Raw genomic sequence first — 24,656 nt, 5'->3', positions numbered from 1 at the left:
AACTTTCTGTATCATAGTAATCATATCTGATGCTGAATGACCAAGTTTTTGGCAAAATTTAATGCAAATGCGCTGCCTAACATGTTCAGTCATATTGAAATACGACGCACACACACACGGCATTACTATACGGAACAGAGCGCTGTGTGTGACTCACTGAGTGATCGGATCGTATTCAATGTCTAATATTGGAAGGAGTAGGCTCACCCCTCTCCTCCAATAACCAGTTCGAGCCGGTCTGTTACGCTGCGGCCGCCTACTGGTCGGCGGTCAGATACTTTTTGGACAGACCTCGTATAGTGCAATGTCATTTTCATACATAATTCTTGAATCGGAAGATGACGAATTGCTGCCATGATCGATTGGTGAATCTTACTCTTAATATTACAGAATCTGCGATGTATCCTTTGGAGGATCTGGAGGACCAACATGCTTATTTTACTTGGGATATGCGTCTGAAAAGAATATATATATATATATAACATAATTATTCTTAATCTTAATGAATAATGTACACAACAAATTCCAAAATAAATAGCATTAGGTAATTGGGACTTTTACCCATACTGCAAGGTAAATAAATAATAAGGTCGTCATTGTGTTTTATTGCTACATTGACTGTTTTGTTTATAATTTGGCATACAAATTTCCTTTTGTAGGCTAGACCTGCACATATTAAATGGTGCTATTATTTAAAAATGGGGTATAAGTTTTAATCTAGGCCTATACCGAATATACATACCAAGTTTCATAAAATCAGTTCATTCTGTCCAACAGCTTGTTTACGAACAAACATGCATCCATACATTTAATAAAAAACACTGTTTCTCAAGGGGTCTAAAACCCGATAAACTATATAGATATGTTTTAAGAATATGTATAAACTTTTATATAATATAATCGAGAAGAAATAAATTTACACCTTGACTTGGAAAACATCTCTCACTCAGGGTTTTTGTAAGAATAATTTTCAGTATTTAAATATAAATAAATAAAATGAAATAAATAGATGAAATTAAAATGCCCTTTATTGTGCAAGTGTTTCTCAGTACAATTGGTTTTCAGAACAACTCATGTCATCTTACACTATTTACATCACAGATAATTATAAAACAAAACAAATAATTACTGTACAGTCATTATTTTCAACTTATTCCTAAATACAGGTACATAGTCCAGTCAATTTAGACATTGACCCTTGCAAAAATTCCCAGAAAGCTGAAAATTTGCATAGATGTTAGGGACACCATTTTTATAAAATTGTGAAAAGTCCCCATCGATCCCATGTCTGCAAAATTTTTTATTCAAGGTCAAATTTCACAAAAATAGGTCTTTTTAGTTTTTCAGCGAAACGGTTAGTTTTGTGAAAAAATATTTCAAACATAAATTGTAGATCATGCAATTATCTACAAAAATGCTCTTTATGCTTTTTTTCATAACACTAACCATTTTTGAGAAAAACCAATTACAAAATGTTCTTACGCTGTATTGTCTATAATATGGACACGTTTCCACGGCACCTATGAGGTAGTGAACCTAGCGCGATTTTTTTACTGTGGATTCCCCGGTAGGCCTATTCCAGTAAAATTAAATAAGTGTTTGGTTATTTTTCTTCTTTTAAGTCGTTGCACTTTTGTTAGTGTGGTCGTTGTCAATCAGGTACAGCTCGAGTGACAAGTCCCGTTATACTTGATTGTAAACATATTTTATTCATCATCATCGTCACTAATTATTTCCTCTTCTTCCCCTCCATCTTCTTCTTCCTCATCTTCTTGAGTAAACGTAAATTGTACTAACAGCGATACATAAGTTGTTTCGTCGTTCATGTAAAAACCTTCTTTTGTTGGAGATTCAACATTTAAACACGATTGGCCTTGACAAGTGGTGCACGCTAGTGAACAAAATAAGCCTACCTTTTTGCAGCCGCATCTTAAGTTATACCCCTTTTTGCAGTTGCCAAAAACAGAATTATGGAGGTTTTCTGGTGCAGGTGGAAGAAGCGCGTGGGTTAGTTCCAATGCATTATTGACATGCTTCCAACCCCATTGTTCTGGGTCTAGTTGATTACCAAGCCACACCTGAACCTAGTAATATACACGATAAAACTATTGGTGAGCGGAAGCTGCGGTTGGAGGAAGGCAAGCTAATTGCACAAGTTTTTATTACGTGTTTGTTTTGCAAAAGATCAATAACGTAATTTGTCTATCGAAGTATTTTTTTGGAGCTCCATATACAGAGAGAAGAAAGTGAGTTTCTGGTAAAGAGTTGATATCTTGGAAAGCTTGTGCACAAGTAATGAAATTTTCTTTTTCAAACAATTAAAAAATTGTTGTTTTACCCCTTCGAAACATTGCATATGTTGGATCACAGTCAGTATCATCTTCCCGAATAATTGCTGCCGCAGTTGATAGGACCTTCAATTGCTCTTTTTTGCCTTTAGGTTTTTTCACTCTAAGCTTGATTGATAATATCATGATAATTAACAAGAAAACATACAATGTTAATTGTCCTAGTTTCTGAGTAATAATGACTCTATTACTATAATTTAACTTCAATCGTAATTTCATTTTTCTGTTATCAACACTTACACTTTTACAAATATTTTCTAATTCTTCTAACGTAAACTGGCAGTCATCACTACTTTCAATATATTAAAATATTTCCCCCATGGCGAGATACAATGTTTCATCTTGAGGACGGCCGACTTAGCCTCCAGTACAAAGTAATCATTATGGTACTTAGCTTCAGCGGTAACTAAATCGTGTTAAAACCCGATGCGAGCAACAATAGTTTTTGCGGTGTCATCAGAACGAGACTGAGCTGCGTTCATTTACTGAGTCTTTAAATGAAAGAGTTCTAATGTTACAAATTTTACGACAACATTTCTGTGCTTGTATCTTTTTGTATTCCTCAATCAACTCGTCGCCGCAAAATAAACAACAATTAAAAAAAAATATGACTCACTTACATGTGCTCTAGTACGAGGAGGACTTTTTGAGAGGTACTAGCTGATTCCTCTTCATGTTGCCGTTTTGCTGCTGCAATTGTACTCTTTCTATTGTATTGTTTGCGACACTGCACATGATTTGTCGCTGAATTTACATTCTTCAAGTAATCAGTAAGTTGATTCCCCCCTTGAATACTCGCGTTAAGTAACGTCTTTATGCCGCGATCAACAATAACACATTCAATTGAAGATTAAAGTTTAGTGCAAATAAAACACTATTGCGACATATTTTCAACAAAAAGTGAATACAGCTCAAACTTTAGCAGAGAATATATGAAATAACTACGTGTTTTCACTACGAAGTCATGCAGACTTATAGTTTTACTTATATTACACGCCCAATGATATCATAGGCAGCTTAGTCGTGCTTACTATGGACAATACAGCGTAAGAAATTTTGTAATTGTTTTTTCTCAAAAACTGTTAGTGTTATGAAAAAAAGTATAAAAAGCATTTTTGTACATAATTGCATTATCTACAATTTTTGTTTGTAACATGTTTTCATAAAACTAACTGTTTCGCTGAAAAATTTTAAAAACCTATTTTTGTGAAATTTGACCTTGAATAAAAAATTTTGCAGACATGGGATTGATGGGGACTTTTTACAATTTAATAACAATGGTGTCCCTAACATCTGTGCAAATTTTCAGCCTTCTGGGAATTGATGCAAAGTTACCCTTATTTTTTGGCTAAATTGACCGGACTAACAGTACAATGTTTCAGATCTCGTGGGAGGTCATTGTACAACTTACTTAGGGCCACAGTAGGAGAAGCTTCTCCTCCCAAACTCATTCTTGATTTTAGAAAAGTGAAGTAGGTCACCATGGTGGATACTGCATTGAGAGACTTCCTCCTGGAAACGGAGCCTCTTGCTCAGATACTGCAGCTCCGAGACTGATAGCTTTTCGGAAGGGAGACACATGATCGAAGTGCCTCACATTGGAAATGAATCGAACTGCACAGTTTTGCAGCTTTTGAATTTGATCCATATCTTCCATTCAATAACGGATAACATATAAAACAGGGTAGTTTAGGTAGAGTAAGTCAGAATAGAATATTAATATTAAGTGTAATTTAGAGTATTTAGAATAGTACAGGTTATTTATGACCAGTCCAGTTGTAAGGCAGTTAGAGTACGTAGGTAGAGTTACGTTAGATTGGGTATTGTTAGGGTAGAGTGAAATCTCTGTGAAATATGGTATTAACCTTTCCATCGCAGACTTAAAAAAAAATTTATTGCAAAAATCCCAGGTATTTTCACTAATGACATACCCAAAAGTCCCAGGCTCTTTTAGCCAATTCTTTCGTGATTTACTAGAAAACCATTAACAAATTTATTTAGGAAGCAAATTTATTAGTTTGTGTGTTATTAGCTTCCTAAATAGATTATATATATATATATATACTATGAAATAAAGTATAAAGATACATGCAAATGTTTACAATAACTTTTTTTATAATATGTACTTACCAAAAAAAATATTTTGAGGATATTTTTACTTTGTTTTGTTGTGGATGGGCATACAAAAAATTATTTGACCAAAATTGATAAAACAACATTTAACAATCTTTAGAAAAATTCATACTTCACATTGATATGTTGAAAAATAAAAATACTTTGGCTTTAAAACAACAAAATTTTGTTTTGGGTCTTTTTACAAGTTAAAACAACAATATGGCATATCATGTTCCACTTCCACATAACATATACTTCTAACCAATATATATTCAATGTCAATATCCAAAGAATAAACTATTTCATATTTTTAACTTAAAAATCTCCTAATCCTAACAAAATAAATACTAAAAATTACCATCTGAGTAAATACAAACTTTTTGTTTACAAGAATCTGTGAAAAAGATAACATTTAGTGTGCAGGCCTTTTTTTGCAGTCAACACACATAAAAGTAGCCTTTTTTCTTTTCCCTCCACTTCTTGTACTTTCTGCACTGCAAACAGTAGTTTCTTTCTTTATTATCTGGTTATTTTTTCAACATATGTTATGGTACCATGTTGTTTGCATTATTGGCTTGATTTTGAGGAATACCTAGGCCTACTTCTTTCACATATGCCCATTCAACTGTCAATTTATCAACTGTGTTGTTTTTGTTCAATGTATATGAATTTAAGACCATTCTAGAAATGGTATTAAATGTAATTTTCTTCCAAAATTTGATGGTTTCCTTTCATTAATATAATAAAAGGGCAGGTTTTTTTTATTTTGTCTCTTGTCTATAACCTAGCATTGACATATTATTCTGTAGTATTTTTTCTCCTACTTCATACAATGTTTCTAGTCCATCAGGAATACCTTTTCTATTATATAGGATAGTCCCAGTAATAAAAGTGCACTTGGCATACAATCCTTTAGCAAGTGTTATGGATGTAAAGAAATTATTGACACAAATATGATAACACTTATTCAAGTAGTTTCCTAGTTCTATTGAGCTTCATCACAACTATATAGCCTAGGCCATTTTCACATATCTGTTGCCTGTCAGAGTCTTTAGCTTGTTTGGCAATAACGTGTGAAACCAGTCAGATACCAGAGCTTGAGGAGGTGAAATCAAAATTAAAAGAACACGAAACGCAAGAACGTGACCTGGAAACGTCATTTGGACTTTAGCTGCAGAGGCTGGAAATGCTCTGTTGCTGGAAAATTACCAACTTAAGCAAGACTACCAGAACATACAATCCCATAACTCTATCCTAAAAAGCAAACCTGGCTAGTATGGAAGCTAAATTGGAAGATCTGCTAGCTAATGAGGAAAAAAATATATCAATAAAATCGAGGCTCTCCAGGTAAAACTGCAGAACACTCTTCTACAACTGGAAAAAAGTAAAACTGCAACAAGTAGAACTACAAAACATCTTTGAAGAACACGATCAAACTCAAGGCCCACCTTATTTTACAGTACTCAGAAAAGATAAGCATTTTGGAGAAATCCCTTTTAAAACTGAACGATGAAAAAACATCATCTACAAGAAATAGCTAATGAGACCCCAACAACACCAAAATGCTATGACACTTCGGAAACTCAAAACATTCGATGGATATCTTACTACTACTTTGACCACACCACTCCTCTTGGAAGTAGCACAGCTAAGAAAGAGGCAAGAAGAAATGGAGCACACAGTAAGGGAACTAGCTGATAAGCTCAAAAACAATCCCAACCCGGAAACAGCATAAGATTAAAAATGGTCCCTTGCACTGTCTGCAGTAGAACAAATAAAGACAAGCAAAAACCAAAGAGCCAATCTTATACTAGCATTAAAAAACCTAAAAACATTTTGGTAAAAAAGAAAAATTTGTTTAATGTTTCCCAACAGGTAGCAAAAAGTAAACCAAGACCATTGACAGAGGATCTCTACCACTTGACAACTGGATTGACTGGGGGAATCAGTGAAATCCCGAAAGAAAAACTGTCTACAACAAAACGCTGACAGAGGAATCCAGCCATCTGACACTGACAGAGGAATCCAGCCATCCGACACTGACAGAGGATTCCAGCCATCCGACAACTTCTCAGGCAATTGGATTAACTGGGGGAATCAGCCAAACCCCGACAGAAAAACTGATTGAAAACACCGCCAGAGAAAACTAGCCCCATTACTGGTTCTTATTTAAACAGTGAAGAGGTGCCCACCAGTGACATCCCAAAAGCTAGGAGAAAATGAAACTTATGAACAGTTTTTTTCGTTAGAAATATCTACAGCCATCAAACCAAACATCCCTCTCTTTTTTTAGACAACACTCACACCAAGAAGAAAATAAACCAGACCAGGCACAATCCCCGAATTTTTCTGAACTCCAACCTACTAAAAAAACAGTACAAAACGACTTCATAATTTACCATCAAAATGTAAGAGGACTATCTAAGAAAAGTAGATAGGCTTAACCACATTTTAAATACTGATAACCCAACCATATTAATAATAACTGAACATGGATTAAATACTAACAACCTGTTACTAACAAAATTTGATGGTTATTCATTGGTTACAAAGTTTTTGTCGGGAAGATCACAAATTAGGTGGAGTGGAGTGGCCATTTACATCAAAGATACAGCAAACATTGAGGCAGAAGAGATTAACATATCAGAAACACTGTCTAGAACTTGTATGTGAAGCTGCATTAGCAAAATTTATTATTAAAATCACACACAATATATGTGCTTGGAATCTACCGACCACCAGGAGGGCAAGCAAGATTGGCAATGAACACCATCTCTTCTGTTCTCTCATCCATTCAAGCTGAAAATAAATCCCTAGTCTTAATGGGTGATGTTAAACTTTGACAGACTTACTGAAAATACTGACAACACACTGTTTGAAGAGGATTTACTGACTTACGGAATCCGACGTCTTCTACTGCCGGCAACTCGAATTAACTCACAACTCAAGATCATCCATTGACTGTATATGTACAAACCTATCAGAGGATAAAGTAAGCTTTTCAATTACTGAAACAGGAATATCTGACCATTTAGGACAATCATGTAGCTTCCATCTAAGGATTAAAAACGTACTCATGAAAATAGAAGCTCATTCAAAAGAATCTACAGTAGGAGAAACCTTGAAAACTTGAAAGCTACACTTGCATTAGAAAACTGGGATTCCGTTCACAATGCCCTTGATGCAGAAGAAGCCTTCAAATCATTTCAAAAACCATAATGGCTAGAACACTGGATCATGCTTGCCCAAAGAAAAGAACTAGAACAAAACGTAAATCTAAGCTTAAGATCTACTATGATGAAGAAGTTATGATGATGAAAGATGACTTCCTTAGAGCACACTATAAGTATGAAATGACGGGGAATGAAAGCGACAGGATAACAATGATTTCAAAAAAGAAAAGCGTATGACATTAATACTTAGAACCCTTAAACGCAAACAGTGCCGCTGAAACATATAGCTCAATCAAACAACAAGTCCAAAGCTCTTTGGGAGATTATCAATTCAGAAAAACAAAACAAACTAGCATGCAGTTCTTTATCGAGTTTAGAAATAGATGGCAAGATAGAAAAACAATCCATATCTTATAGCCGAACATCTAAACCTCTACTTCTCACAGATTGCAGACAAAACACTTGAAAAATCCTGTAACGAGATTCAAAACAATAACATACTCCCCCTAACTGGAAATGCCTTCACCTTATATCAAGGTGAACCACTAAATCTAAACCTCCTACTGAATCCAGTGAAGTACTAAGAGTTATTCAGTCACTGAAATTCAAACTCTCTTGTGGTGTTGATGAAAATTCCATCGAAGTAGTAAAACACTGTGGCAACACATTTAGCAGCCCCACTTGTAAGCATAATAAATAAATCATTTAATCTTGGCCAATTTCCATCTGGTTTGAAACTCTCCAAAATTTACCCTAAACACAAAAAAGGCTCCACAACCAAAGCAGAAAACTATCGCCCAATTTCACTGATCTCCACCTTTTCAAAGATCATAGAGAAGATTGCACTTTCAAGAATGCTGGTCCACCTTGAACACTATGACCTAATAACAAAAAGTCAGCACGGCTTCCTCAGAGGAAAATCTACAATCAGTGCCATCACAAGCCTTACTGAATACGTCATCGACCAACTTGAAGACAATAATTATGTATCAGCAGTCCTATTAGACTACAGTAAGGCTTTTGACTGCTTGGGGCATGAGCTGATTCTTAAGAAACTGTCTGCACTAGGAATTCAAGGCAGAGCAAATGACTGGGTGGTGGCTAGCTATCTCGAGGGACGCAAGCATATTGTTGTGAAGTAAAGAAAACTGCAAATGGACAAAGCTGTACTTACAGATCCAAAACAGCTCCAGTGAATAGAGGAGTCCCACAGGGCTCAGTATTGGGTCCCATTTTTGTTTGTACTTTTTACTAATGATTTTTTCACATTATATCAACACTGACAATGTAAAAAACTATTATGTATGCAGATGATACAACCCTTCTTATAAAAAATGACTCCACACACTGGGCCTGCATGCAGACATTGTCACATCAACAAACAAAAACTCTGCAGTACTGCCTGAAAAATGGACCTGGCAATTAACCCAACAAAGACCACCCAAATTAATTTTAGCAGAAGACAAGATCAAGTGCCTAACGTCCAAAACATCACAATAGAAAAAACAATCAAAACTATTAGGCATAGTGATTGATGGTGATCTTACCTGGACTGATCATATTAACAGTTTGACCAAAAAGCTTGGATCTGGAATCTACGCAGTAAGAAGAATTAAGTGGATAGGAGGACTGCAAGCGGCAAAGACAACTTACCATGCTGTTTTTGAATCCATATAAGGTATGGTATATCAGTATGGGGAGGAACATCTGCCCATAATCTTAGCAAGATCTTACTCCTCCCAAAAAAAAGGCAATAAAGGACACTGGCAGATCTGGGACCACTTGAAAGCTGCAGAGAAGCTTTTAAGACTTTAAAACTCATGACTGTCATAGCACTGTACATCTACTCTGTAGTTGTCCAGACAGTTGAAATGGAGTTACCAAGAGCTAAGGATACTCACTCCCACAACACCCGGAGAGCAACTGACTACCTCCTTCCTGGACACCATACTACACGGTTACAGCAGGAAACCATCCTACATGGGAAGAAAAATCTTCAACACCTACCTCTCAACCTGAAAAATCTTGGAGGGAATGAGATGAAGAAAAGCCTTCAAGACTGGCTCATGGAAAGACCCTTTTACACCATGACAGAATTTTTTGACTCTGTAAACAGTACATTGTAAAGCAAGAGACCTGGATTTTTAATTCATTGTAAATTTTGACGCCATTACACTTCTTTATGCTGATGTAAATAAAAGAATTTTTGACTATTGACTATTGACTATTGAATAATGTGTGTACAATGTAAATAATCCATTGTTTCACTCCAAATCTGTAGCGCTTACTCGGAATGTACTGCATCATAGGGTTGTGTGATTTTGTGGGAACAATACTCTCATCAGTAGACAAATATTAACCAGGTGTAAAATAGTGTCTTGAAACTGTATTCATGTGGTCTATCAGGGGTTGAAATCTTGAACATGGGTCATAATTAGGCCTCTAAGTTTAGGAAAATTTAAAGTGTTAACCAAGTGAAAATAACTTAAGATGTCCTGAAACCTATTTCTTGTTTACCAAACCATGGTGTGCTTTGATTAGGATTTGTTCACGAGTAGCTAGCAATATTTGGTTTTCGTGTGACACCCATTTTGACTAGAACATTAATTAAGCCCTGAATTTCATCAACTTTAACTTTTATCCAGTGTTTTGAATTTGGACTGCTTGTGTTGTGTTGGATTTTGGCAGATATAACATTTTGAGCATATAGGTTAGTGTACTTGACAATTCTTTGAAGCAATGAGAAGGTAAAAAAGAGCTTAAAAGATGAAGTTGAATTTGAGTTGCGAGGTGGGCAATGTGTGACTCCAGATATTTCTTAAAAACTAAAGTTAGGGATACACCCTGGATCTTCATTTACATTGGACCATTGTACATCTCTATCTGAGTCACTAGAATTATAGTTAGGGACTGGTATATCTTGCGTTCTTGGGCATCCTCTAGGTCTAGGTGTTGTAGAGTTCAATCCATTATCACTGCTATACCAATTGAGGTCTAGTATGCCTTTTAGGTACATTAGGAAAAAGTAAATTTATACCTGAAGTGCTAGGCTGATCTGGATTCCAATGAGAATCAGCATCTATCAGAAGGACTACCACAATCTTCAAACAAGTCATTTGATTTGTCAGTCTCATCAAAAATACAATTACCAATTGCATTATCACTAATTGGTGACCTATAATGTTTTATTAATTCCTTTCACCACAAAAAAACAATCAAATAACTCACGAAACAAGAATTAACCTCTCAACAATAAGCTGAATTAAAACACAAACAAATATAGCTGACAAAAGTCAACACAGTTATTGATGCAACACAAAATGAACAAAATAAATAAGCTGTTATACCATAATAAAACATTATTGTGTAAAAAATCAATGTTTTTATAATAAAAAACGTTATTTCGAACATTTCAATATCATTTATATAAATATTCCAAGTTAATAAATATTTTTTTTTGTATGTTTCTAAATGTCTAGAAACTGGATGCTGGGATTTTTGGAACATTTTTCGAACTTCTGATAAACAGGACAAGGGGATTATTTAAACATATTACGAACGTTCGGAAAACTGGACATTGGGATGGAAAGGGTGAATACAACAAAAACATTACAAAAAATAAATTATGTGTGAATAAAGTATGACAATTAATTAGCCTAATTAAAAAAGTACTGTTCTACCTACAAATAATAAACATAACATAACAAATAATATATATTGTGTATTTTTAGTCATATTTCAACACCTTAAATAGAATTCCAAAGCTAACTATCCTAACACACACATTATCATCTTTTAGTGACTTTGTTTGAAAGAACAGTTGTTTAAATACTAGTATGAAATCCAGTTTAATGAAAAAAAAATGTGAATTTATCATGTTACAAGATATCTTAAAAAGGACTTTATCTGTTGACTTGGAATTTGTCAAGAAACTTCATTACTAAGTAGACAAAATGAGTTGTTTGATGTGTGTTCAATCATGAAACTTGGCTGAGCATCGTTGTAGCCTACCATTCAGTAGGCTGACACAATTTTTCTCTTGTTTGTCTGAAGATGTTAAAATTTATTTTCTGTATGATGGTTTGTCATTATTCTATCTATAAATAAAATCATGAGCTATAGACTTGAAATTTTCTTTTGAAACTCATCGAAGTCTGATACTCGACAATTGTTTAGTGTACCCTCACATTGTATTTATATGTCAAGGCTATAAAGAATAGTTTATTAGATAAATTTTACAAAGAATTAAAAAACTGGTGTGCTCATTATGATAGACTATTCGTTATTAGCAATATCTTGAGATATGTTACAGTCATGAAAAAAATGAATGAATGCTTTATGGTTAATATGTGTCTACAATATACCGGGTATTCCACGAAGAGGTTTAAACATTTGATTTTATATTACTTGCCTATTTATGCACCGAAGATTTTAAAACTCTACACAATCAATAAAGTAGGTTTTAAAAATATTCTGTGAAAATAAAGCTCCCTAACAATTGTAGAAACAAAATGGTGACATAGAAAATTTTACCATTTTGCTTCCTATAAAAATGTATTTCTTGAATTACCTGAATTGATTACAGCTATGTAATAACGCTCATTGTTGAAAACAGCTGTTTGATTGAAGAATATTGCTTGTGCTATAAAAACATAACCTAATCTCCCCTATTACAGTTTTACTAACTGTGTAACTTACTATTATTAGTTTTACTGATATTCAAGATCGAGAAATGGCTTTTAATGTTGAAAAAAAGTGAAGGGTTGTGCGTGGGTTATTGCTTTTGGAAACGTTACAGAAGCAATTAGACAAATCATGTTGGCTACTCAGGAGTTGAACCACCTAGCAATCCAACAATAACTAAGTGGAAAAATCTTTTGTTAGAAACTGGAAGTGTTGTAAAAAAGTACTCTAGAGGATCAAATGAGGAAAAGTAGTACTATATATGCATCAATGCTATGCTCTCCAGGTAAACTGAAATCACTAAGGAAGGTTGAACTTGAATCTGGTGTTCCAAAGTCTTCAGTACAGAGAATAATTAAGAAAAACAAAATTAGATTTTACAAAAGTCACCTAGTTCATAATCTTCTCGAAGATGATCCGGACAGGAAAGTGAAATTTTGTTCTCGATCATTGAGTTTTGTGAGCTAGATCCTAATTGCCATTATCAAATTGTTATTTAAGACGAGTCCACTTTCTACCGCAATGGTGCTGTAAATGGGCATAATTTTAATTATTACAACACCGGTAATCCACACATTCTTTAACACACTCTACTCAAATCAAAAGGAATTAATGTTTGGGCAGTTGTCAGTTGTAATATGGTGCTATCTTATGACATTGGGCAGTTGTCAGTTGTAATATGGTGCTATCTTATGACATTTCAGACAGTACAATGACTGGGAATAGGTATGAACAGGTTTTAAATGAACAAGTCTTGCCTCATTTTACAGTTCCAGAAATGGGTCAAGCAAACTTCTAACAAAATGGCGCTCCTCCTCATTTCGCAAATCCTGTCAAGTGATTACTAAATGACAACCTTCAAGTGATCTTTTTTAGATTGGCCACCCCATCCCCAGATTTAACTGTGTGTGATTTCCTTCTGTAGGGTTACTTAAACTAACAAGTTTATACTCGTAGCTTCAATAATGATGAGGAATTAAAACAATGAATTAAAGAGGAACTTCTCTGGATACCGCAGAATTTCTTTGTCAGAGCTTATGATTCATTTGTTAAGCGCTGTTATCAGTGTGTCACTGTGGGTGGATTACAGTTTGAATAACTGTGGACTGTAATTATGGGTTTTTTAATAGGCTATGTTCTAATTTTCTGATTGAAATGCTTTATTTCTTTAGAATATGACAATAAATAATTTTACAAAACCAAAAATACTGTTTTCTTGTGTAAAGTATAGTTTTTAAAAATGCCACAATTTTGCTTCAGCAATTGTTATAGAGCTGAAATTTTCACAGAATATTTTTAAAACCTATTTAATAAGTTGTGTAGAGTTTGAAAATGTACGGTACATAAATGGCCAAGTAATATAAAATTAAACGTTTAAACCTCTTTGTGGGACACTTTGCACATTGAAGTAGTATTTTAACAAAACCATTGATCCTTAGGAGGAAATAAAGATAAACCACCTCCAGATACACCACAACAGCAGGGCCAGCCACAGCCTCAACAACAAGGGCAGCCGCGGCCACAACAGCAGGGGCAGCCGCAACCACAACAGCAGGAGCAGCCACGGCCACAACAGCAGTGGCAGCCACGGCCTCAACAACAGGGGCAGCCGTGGCCACAACAGCAGGGGCAGCCGCAACCACAACAGCAGTGGCAGCCACGGCCTCAACAACAGGGGCAGCCACAGGTAAATAGATGCAGGAGCAATTGTAAGCAAAATATTAAGTATAATTTGTTAATTCAATCTGTTAGCTATCAACAGTTATCCATACATGAAAACACATTTTAGCAGTTGGTAATGTGCGTAATGCCAATTAGCTGCCCTTCACAAATGTGCTTTTTCTGATGCACAAATATAGAATATATGAATTTCAAGTTCAATATTATATCTATTATATTTATCTTATATTAACTTTGAAGCATCTACCTCCAGTTTTTGCGTCTATCACTATTAACCAGACAACATTAACACTCATACTAAAATGTATTTCCCTGCATAGCCAATGTTGTTGGCAGGTATGTAATACATAGAAGAAATGTGACTGTCCATTGAATATATATTTCTTTTATTGGTTGTTCTTTTTCTACAAAGTAATCAGTGTTTAGGATACAGTATGTGCCAAAATAAACAGTACTGAAATTGTAAGATTTTATTTACATAGACCAATATATACAAATAAACGGAAGCAAAATCGGTTGGACTCGGGCAATAGCATGTTCCAAGGTGGCCACCCAACCAGGAAAACCGGAAATTTAACGGACCAGGAAAAAAATCGGGAATAGGCCGGGAATTTTTGTAAGAACCGGGAAAATTTCAAAAATAAGTTTTCCGTCTCCAAGAACTTATAAAATGAAGACATAATTTGACAGCTTCTTGAATCAAAAACTAACCAATCGCGAAACATTGTATTTTACGCGACATGGCTTATGAAATTGTGAATGAAGATTGACATATGTTTATAAGCTACATCTGGGGCTGGTTGATCTAAGGTTATCTCCACTAGTGTAATGAGTTTAACTTGGTTTTTCAGTGAGTATATCTTGGTATATCTATATAATATATTCAGAGTATATCTGAAAACGACATTACTTCCCTTAAATCTAAAATAGAAAATCTGTTTTCCATTGAGGAAAATTTAAAAAGAGAAATGGAGGACAAAAATAACTACCCTATGACCTTGAAGGCAGATTATGATCTTGTGTTAATAAAACTTAAAAACCAAGAGGAAAAAATTAAATCGTGTATATCAACTTTCCTCAACAATGTCAAAAGTAATCTTTCATCTGACATCCTGTTACACAGCACCTCTATCCATATATATATTTTAAGCACTTCTGTAGATTTTATTCATTATTTACTATATCTTAATTTGAAAATATAGCTATTGGAATATAGTGAAGAGCTGCGGTAGCAAGGATAGTTGATGCCGTTAAGTATAGAGTATCGGAAATCAACCCATTTTTAGTATCATGCCTTCTTCATAAATTATTGTTTGAATAAGTTCAAATAGTAAATACTTTTGTGTAATTTTTATACTTGGATACAAACAGTTAATTTTACACAACTTAATGTTTGTTAGCTGGTATTATTTTATAAGTAATGATTTAGAAATAATATATTTTGAAATTTTCTGTGACATGTAATATGATTTATATTCTTTATGTATTAACATTATTATACTTTTAAGCAAAATTACAAGAATGTCACTGTTTGTTGTAGACCAAAGAACATTCAGTGGGCCCTGGAGGGGATTTTTCTGGTCCAGGAGGGTCTAGTAGAAGCAATCAGGACCAAGGCAGGCAATGGGGCCCTCAAGGTGGTCAAGGATACCAGGGCCACACAGGTAATAAGCTCTTAATAACATTTATTGTATTGATTAGATAATCTAATAACTTTATTTCAATACAAAATATTTAAATTCTTTTATCAAATTCTAAGATAAATGATAAAAAGTGGATATTTTATATTTTTAAATACAGTAAAACCTTAATTATTGAATATTTTACAAACTAAACCACACAACATAGCTTAATATTAAAATCTCTCATCTCTTAATGGTTGAAACAAATGTATTTATTGTATTTACTTTCTATGAAGTAAATAAAAAACTTCACTTCACTTCATAGAAAGTAAAGTGAAGTGAAGTTTTTTCTTTTGTTTAAGGAATGATATAGTGATAGGGAACACCTGGAACAAGAAAAGGGAGAGCCACAAATACACAAGATACAATTGGAATGGTGAACAGCCAAGTTTAATAGATTATATATTAGTGAGGAAATTGCCTGCAGCCATACATGGCAGATGTAAAAGTTATACCCAGTGAAAGTATGGGAGGAGATCACAGGCTGGTGGTAGCTGATTTTCAAAGAATGAGGTTTGGAAAGGATACATGCAAAAGACTAACAAGAATCAAGACATGGAAGTTAAAAGATACAAAAGTTAGAGAGGAGTTTGTAAATAACATTAGAGGAACAATACCCAAGGGGGAGGTCAAAACAGGAGAGGAGGAATGGACAAATTTCAAGAATGCTATAGTCAAAGCTGCAGAAGAAACATGTGGACGAACTTCAGGTAAAAGAAGGGATAAAGAGACCCCTTGGTGGAATGAAAGAATTGCTGAAGCAGTTAAAAACAAAAATAGAGCTTGGCGAGAATGGTTTAACCCGTTTCTGCCCAAATTATTTTTTTGTCAGATTTTTTTGGTGGCCTTTGGTTATTTGCTTTATTATCAGTTATTTACTATAGTTTTAGTATGAGCAAACGAAAAGAGGGATAAATGGAAGAGACTTGCAAGGGCATCAGCAAAGATGATGAAGGAGGCAAAGGAGAGGACATGGAAGGATTTTGAAGAAAAACTGAAATCAAACTTCAAAGGAAATAAGAAGATTTTTTATGGGGTGATAAGGAACAAGACGAAACCTAAAGAAATGTTGACTAAGGTGGTGGATGTTTCAGGGGAAATCAAATGGGAGGAGAAAGAGGTTTTGAAGACGTGGAAAGAGTATTTTAAGGAACTACTGGAAGGAACAGAAAATGAAGAGGAAAGAAGAGATATGACAGAGGAGACAGAAGATGAAGAGGATTTTAGTATGTGCGAATTGGAAAAAGCGGTTAAAGAGATGAAAGAGGGGAAATCTGCGGGAATAGACGAGCTGACGGCTGAGATGATAAAGGCGGCGGGTCCATTGGGAATGCAATGGTTGTACAGAGTGATGAGAGTGATTTGGAAGGAAAAGAAGATACCAGAAGACTGGAAAATGGGAATAATAGTGCCGATTTTTAAGAAAGGCAATAAGCAAAAATGCGAGAATTACAGGGGAATAACTTTGTTGTGCCATACACAAAAAATTTATGAAAAAATACTGTTGCAGAAAATTAGACCAGTACTGGAAGAAACAGGAAGAGAGGAGCAATGTGGTTTTAGGAAAGGTAGGTCAACGGTGGATGCTATTTTTGTGATGAGACAAGTGTTAGAAAAGAGGTGGGAATACGGAAAAGATACAATGGTAGCTTTTATAGACCTACAGAAGGCATATGATAAGGTACTGAGAGAAAGGATATGGGAGAGTATGAGAAAGAGAGGATTGCGTGAGGGAATAGTAGAAAGAATAAAGAACCTGTACGGCATATGTAAAAACAGGGTAAGAATTGAAGAAAAATATACGGAAACTTTTAAAACAGAGAGAGGAGGAGTAAGGCAGGGAAGCATATTGTCACCTTTCTTTTTCAATATTATAATGGATGAAATTATTCTAGAAGTACAAGGAAACAGAGGAGCTGAAGAACTTAAGACAATAGCATATGCGGATGACATAATGATATGGGAAAATAGGGAAGAAGAGTTAGAACGAGAGTTGAACAAATGGGCAAAAGTGGCGAAGAAATATGGTTTAGAGATGAACATACAAAAATGTAAAGTAATGAAAGTAGAGAGAAGGGAAGGAAATAACAAAGACGTGTTAGTTGAAGGAAAAAGACTTGAAAAGGTGAAGGAATTCTGTTATTTAGGAAATATCATAACAGATAGGGGCACAATAAGAGAAGAGATAGGAAACAGAATATGGAAGAGTGGAAAGTTTTTCAATATGGTGAAGAAGATTGTGTGGAGTTGGAACATTGGGAAAGAATCAAAAGTATTGATGTATAAATCTTATTTCCAACCAATTTTATTATATGGAGCAGAGACGTGGACGTGGACTAAAAATGATTTAAGCAGATTGCAAGCTGCAGAAATGAGATTTTTAAGAGGGATAGAGAAGACTACAAGAAGAGATAGAATAAGGAACGAAATAACCAGAGAAAGATTGAAGGTAGTTTCACTGCAAGAGACAATGGAAGGAAGAAGAATACAGTGGATGGGGCATGTGAAGAGGATGGGAGATAATAGAATGCCTAGAATAGCACTGGAGAAGGAGGAAGGAGGAAGAAGACCAAGAGGAAGACCGAGAGGAAGATGGGAGGACCAAGTGTGGAAAGACATAGAGAGAAGGGGACTACAGAAAATACAGGTGGAGGAAGAGGAGACCTGGAATGATAGACAAAAGTGGAGGAGGCTGTGTACGACGACCCGTGATAACGGGAACGTCTGATGATGATGATGATGACTTTCTATGAAGCACCCAGAAATCTTCTCTGCGGGTGTCCTGAACACTGTGGAGTCGTGAATTATGGAAATACCCCTACATTAGTAGGGTGTCTGAGGCTTTCCTCTGGCAAATGTTTGTAATATTAGATCATAAAATGGTTATTATTTAGTACATTTGAACTAGTAATAGGTTCAAAATTGAATGTATATATACAAGGGTAATTCGGAAAGTAGGGTCCATTTTTTTATTAAAAAAAAAAACAACAGATTTTTTTCAAAAAACTTGTTTTATTTGATTCCTGACATCAATCACTATTTTTCTACATAATTTCCACTTTTGTCTAAACACTTGTCATAACGATCTACAAGTTTTTGAATGCCGGTGTCATAGAAGTCGGCCGCCTGCGACGATAACCAGTCTTGTACTGCTTGTTTCACCTCGTCATCAGTGTCGAAGCGCTTCCCGCCTAGGAACTCTTTTAGGTAGCGAAACAAGTGGAAGTCGCTCGGCGCCAAGTCTGGGCTGTATGGCGTTAGCTGTTTCCAACCAAATGATTTGATGAGATTGTGGGTTTGGTAGGCAGAGTGGGGTCTGGCATTGTCATGCAGCAACGAAACTCCAGCTGTCAATAGGCCACGTCGCTTGTTCTGTATTGCTCATCTAAGGTTAGTCAGAGTGTTGCAATAAGTGGCCACATTTATTGTTGTTCCTCGCTTCATGAACTCGACTAGCAATATCCCACGTCTATCCCAAAAACACTGTTGCCATAACCTTGCGTGTGGGCAATGTTTGTTTTGCTTTTACTTTAACCGGTGACGTCGAGTGACGCCACTCCATCGACTGGTGTTTCGTTTCTGGGGTTATGTGGGAAACCCATGTCTCGTCACCCGTCACAGTGTGGTCTAAAAGGTTATCATCACCTTCCTGATTATATTGGATCAAAAATTCAAGAGCAGTACCCATTCTTCTTTTTTTTTGTTCCTCAGTAAGCAACCTGGGAACCCAACGTGAGCACAATTTGCGAAAATCCAAAATTTCAGAAACAGTTTTAAACAATGTGGTTCTACTCACGTTTAGAAATTCTATTGCTAATGAAGAAACAGTGAATTGCCGATCTTCACAAATTTTTTCATCAACGGCTTTCACTAAATCTTTGGTGATCACTGACGGCCGACCAGATCGTGGTTCATCATGGATATTTTCCCGTCCATCTTTAAAAGCTCTCACCCACTTCCGCACTTTGCTGTCACTCATTGCATTTGGACCGTACACTTCACTTATCTGTTGATGAATATCCGCTGCTGAAACGTTCCTTGCTGTCAAAAACCGTATTTCACAGTCGGCGAGACGTTCAATAGTTTTAAACATTTTAAAAAGGCACTGACAACAGCAGACCAACGATTTCACTGCGAATGGCGTCGTTCTGCGTGCAATGCATGCCGGGAATCAGGGCGCATTTCGCTTACTGTTTGTTTGGTTAACGCGAATCGGACCTTACTTTCCAAATTACCCTCGTTGTACAGGGTCAATGGTAGTGTCAGCAAGTGCAACCACAATTTTTATTTCGTGCAAGTTTCAAGAACTATAATAGTATTTTAAGTTTAGGATAAAGTTTTTGATTAGTACCATAATATTTACATTTATTGAAATTTGCATTGTTTTTACAGTTTAAAAAGATAAGTTTGGTAAACTAGTAACTCACTTTTGCTGGTGCTGAAATCACATGGTTTTCTGTGAATAGTTTAGGTATTTATTACACTTTTCATTACTTTCTACTGATTTGCAACATGTATATTTGATTTTGAACACCATTACACATTATCAAGTACTTAACAATATAAATAATCTTGTCTTAATATAAACCACATTTTATAAAAGCAAGAAGAGGAAAGTTTTTATCTTGATTTCTGGAGTCTATTAAAACTAACAGGTTTTATCCAAACTAGCTGCCTGGCTTATGCAAATAATAGACTCAGTTTCAACTGAGAGAAGACCAGATCACTGATAAGAGTTGACCTTGAACTTGATAGATATACTTGTTTGACTCAGTTCAGCTTTGATTGCATTCTTATCTGTCACTTCTGTGCTACTAAAGGAAAAGAAATTACATACTTTCAGAATATTAGTTACATACATAATTATATTTTAAAATACATTTTAACTGCATAAGTGTTATTGATTATATCTGTAGTTGACATTGAATATTAAATATATTGATATTAAAAATGTCAATGGTTACAAAGAACAATGATTTCAATAAATATAAAATAGAGTTTTTGCCATAGTTAAAGTTCATTCACCACATGGCCAGCTGTTAGTGACATTGAACAAAAATTAAAATACCTAAGTATTATGTAAAATTCTATGGTACAGGCGATGTTGCCTGGGTTAAAGAAATAAATGTATAAGGATGTCTGGAAAACAAATCTATACTTGGGATTTAAAAAATAAAAAAAATATTAAATTTACAAATGCAGTGAAAGAAATTGAAACAAACTTAAACAAATATAAGATTTTTTATTGCAGCAACAACGTTATCTCATATAGTAATATGTCAGTCCAGGAAATAAATGCCACTAATCAATCTGATGTGTCTGAGCCCTGCAGAATTGACTTCTGCTATAAGAAGCCCTGTGATGACATTGCCTCAAGTTGATGATTATAATTCTAGTAATAGTAAAAGCTTAGGGAAAATGAAAGAGAATATTTCACTGTGTTTGCTGGAAAATTAGCGGGTCACAGATGACACAGAGTGATATTTGATATCTTAAATGACAATACCAGTGAACGTAGTATCCATTTTCTGAATCCAGTTGTTACACTGGCAATTAGGACTTTGATAGATATTGAACACATTCTAAAGTACCAACCTATGGACATTAAAAATATGTTTTTATACCTGTTAGCAACTCCTCAAATGTACAAAACATCGGAGGATCTGGCTCACATTTGGAGCCCATATATTTTTTTTTTTTTCACAAGTTAGATAAATGTTTATTTTTTTTTAATGTTGTGACGCCCAAACAACAAAATAATGTTGACTGTGGTATTTTTATGCTTCTGATTGCAAGTGTTATCACTTAGAATAGTTGTACTTAAGAAAAGTATGACACATTATTAAAAGAAAAGAGAATACCTGAAGAAAAACTAAACAAAATTTCTACAGAGTCTTCGAATTCAAATTCTCAACAAGCATTGAAACCGCAAATCTCTGTTTTCACACCCAAAGTAGACAATTAGGAAGCGAGCACCCATGGTGGTGAACGGGATCAAAACTAAACCTAGAAGGAAAAAAGAAATATCATGGATAACGTGTTCAGATTCATTTACTGATTAGAAATTCACCACTGAACACAACCTACGTACACTGATACACTAGAGAACACAAACAACTTATTGATAGGGGAGTAAAGCACAGTTAAATAAGTTTTGCTGTTAAGCAATTTAGACTCCCTTGCTTCCTGCAAAGGATAACTGCAGAAAGCAAGACACTAAACCAATTCCACTCGGTATCCTGTGTTAGGGTGAGCTCCGAATGAACAAAGAAAATATATTGTGTATTCCAACTCCCTTTACCTAAAACTAAACCTACACCAACAACAAAACCACTCCCGAGAGACAGCTGAGAGAGCAGCTAACCACGCTCTGCTACCATTTAAACTGCAAATCTCCGTTCGCACACCCAAAGTAGACAATTAGGAAGTAAGCACCCTAACGAACGGGATGGCGGATCAAAACTAAACCTAGAAGGAAAATAGAAACACCGTGGATAGTGTGCTCAGATTCATTTACTAATGAAAAAGTTGTTTATAACCAATTTTTAAATTATCTGGAATCTAACAATTTCTTAAACAGTCAACAGCACTGGGATCGGTGGAATGAACCAAAAAGTGTAGTCACACTGCATTTCGGCTCCGTATATTTAAGTAATTTTAACCAGTATTTTTCGAAATTGCATACTATTTTTCGTAGATAAGTGAATAGTGATCCGCTGGATGACATATTTTTAAAGTTTAAAGTAAAATAACTAACCTAATTATCGCTACAGTCGTGAAAATAACCTCAACGGTTCATGTTTCGATCGCCTCAGAAGCTAAGGTGTGGGAGTAAAGGTCAGCCAGTCCCTCTATCAGCTGGGGATAAGTGCAAGACCGCCCGTTCCCTGTCTACACCGGAGTCGTCTGCTAGCCCCAAGTCGTCTGCTCCTGTCATAACAACTAAGATACCAACTGAAGTGGAGGCCTGTATAGACGCCTATCTATCAGGAGAAGCGTTTATTAAGACGTTAGTTGACAGATTGTGTGAGGCCATGAAGCCCATGATTGCAGAGGCCGTCCGGGCAGCGATCGCGCCCGTCAATGCCGAGCTCACGGATCTGCGCAAGGAGGTGGCATCGCTCAGGGAGAGAGTCAACAATATGAAAGAGATGGAAGACCGAATGGACGAGCTCGAGCAGTACGGAAGAAGAACCAACCTGCGTATCTTCGGTGTAGAAGAAACTGTCGGCGAGAACACCGATGAAAAGGTGATGAAGCTGTGGCGCGAACACCTGGACGTCAGCTTGCCGCTGGAAGCCATCAGCAGGTCTCACCGAGTCGGGAAGAAGGTGACGGCGGTCGACGGGAAGAAACGGGCCCGCCCCATAATTGTCCGCTTTACCAGTTACCGAGACCGGCAGCGGGTATTCAACGTCAAAAAACAATTAAAGAACACCGGGGTGACGATCTGCGAGGACCTCACCAGGCGCCGACACCAGCTGTACCGCCAAGCTGTGGAATGACACGGGGAGAAGCGCACCTGGACGTCTGATGGAAGGATCCTGTGGATAACCGAGGATGGAAGAAAGGGTGCGGCAACACGCATGGCAGACCTGGAGTAGCGAGACACATGACACTGAACAGTAGTAAGAGAAATTTTTGTAGATTTTTATTTCTATTGTGGCACCATCTTAAAACTAACTAATTAATTTACAGTAAAATGCTTTATTTGGTAAAGTGCCTGCGCTTGTTTTAAAATTTTTAAATAATTATATTGACTTTATGTTTTTATTCCGAGCTTTTTGTAAGAGAGTATACTTTTTTTTAAATATAGATTATGATAATGCTAGCCAATAATAAACTTGATTTTGTATAACATAGTTGATTACTACATATTTCAATAATTGTTAATTGAGATAATGTTTTAATAATGAAAGTCAGATTAGTTAAGTTATTGTTATTTTTTATTTTCAATATTCTATTATAGGTTGTTATAATAAGCGGTTAATATTTTATGTATATGTATATATGTGTATGTATGTGTGTATGGATGTGTGTATGTATGTATGTACGTATGTATGTGTGTATGTATGTTTATGTATATATTAGTATATCAGGTTTTGCTTATTTAACATAGAATGGTTTTGTTTAATATTTATATCGTTATAATTTAGCGGGTAATTTTAAGCTATAAGTTGTTATTTTTATTTAAATTATTTGTCCGGTTAAAAATTATGGTACTTGTTTTTATTTTATTCTGGAGCCCGGCTAGTGGCCAAGGTTGGCAATGAAGTTGTGCCCTGCATATGGTCACATATATTATAGAATGTTTGTAAATTGTATGAATAGTATGTGCTTGTTGTGTGTGTATGTGTGTCTGTGTGTAGCCCCGGTAATGAGAGTATCCGCGTCCCCGTGCCGACGCCGTGTCTGGGCGGCCGTGGGTCTAGGATAGCAGGCCCGCACGACTCCGCTCACACTCCGCGACCGGTTTGTCCTCCCCCTCCCATTGCTCCCCCCGCCCCCTCCTAACCTCCTTATCACACAACCCATCACCACGGCCCAACTCCTTATCAATAGTATGTCTCCCTATCGCAAACAATTTAAAGCAGCTCATCTGAACTCTCAATCGCTTAGATGTCATATAGATGAAGTTAGAACTATTTTTATGAATCAGATATGTTTGATGGCATTACTATATCTGAGTCTTGGTTAAAGCCGAGTATTCCTGACGGTGAGGTAGCACTTCCGGGTTATTTAATTTTCAGAAATGATAGATTGTCCAAAGTTGGTGGGGGTGTGTGTGTATTTATAAAAGAAAATTTTGGGGTTAAGCACTTGTACTCTACACCGCAGGAATATTTGGCTAAACCGGAATTTATGTTTTTAGAAATTAATGTGTCTGTTTCAGAGGTACTTCTCTTAGGATTATGTTACCGTCCGCCTAAGGTGGGGCATATGGATGACTTTGAGGATACTCTCTTGCGCCTTCT

General features: G+C 35.7%; 1 protein-coding gene across 1 annotated transcript in view; it reads left to right on the top strand.

The window, feature by feature from the left end:
* Positions 1–24,656, top strand: part of LOC124358318 (protein argonaute-2-like) — a 206,365-nt gene that overhangs the window by 24,948 nt on the left and 156,761 nt on the right. The window contains exons 3-4 of the mRNA XM_046810617.1: positions 13,759–14,006; positions 15,540–15,663. Of these exons, the coding sequence (XP_046666573.1) occupies positions 13,759–14,006; positions 15,540–15,663 (372 nt within the window). The remainder of the gene's footprint in view (positions 1–13,758; positions 14,007–15,539; positions 15,664–24,656) is intronic.

This window comes from Homalodisca vitripennis, chromosome 3, assembly GCF_021130785.1.
Source record: "Homalodisca vitripennis isolate AUS2020 chromosome 3, UT_GWSS_2.1, whole genome shotgun sequence".
Classification (NCBI taxonomy): Eukaryota; Metazoa; Arthropoda; class Insecta; order Hemiptera; family Cicadellidae; genus Homalodisca; species Homalodisca vitripennis.
Note: the sequence above shows the minus strand (reverse complement) of the source record. Positions and strands in the feature narration are given on the sequence as shown.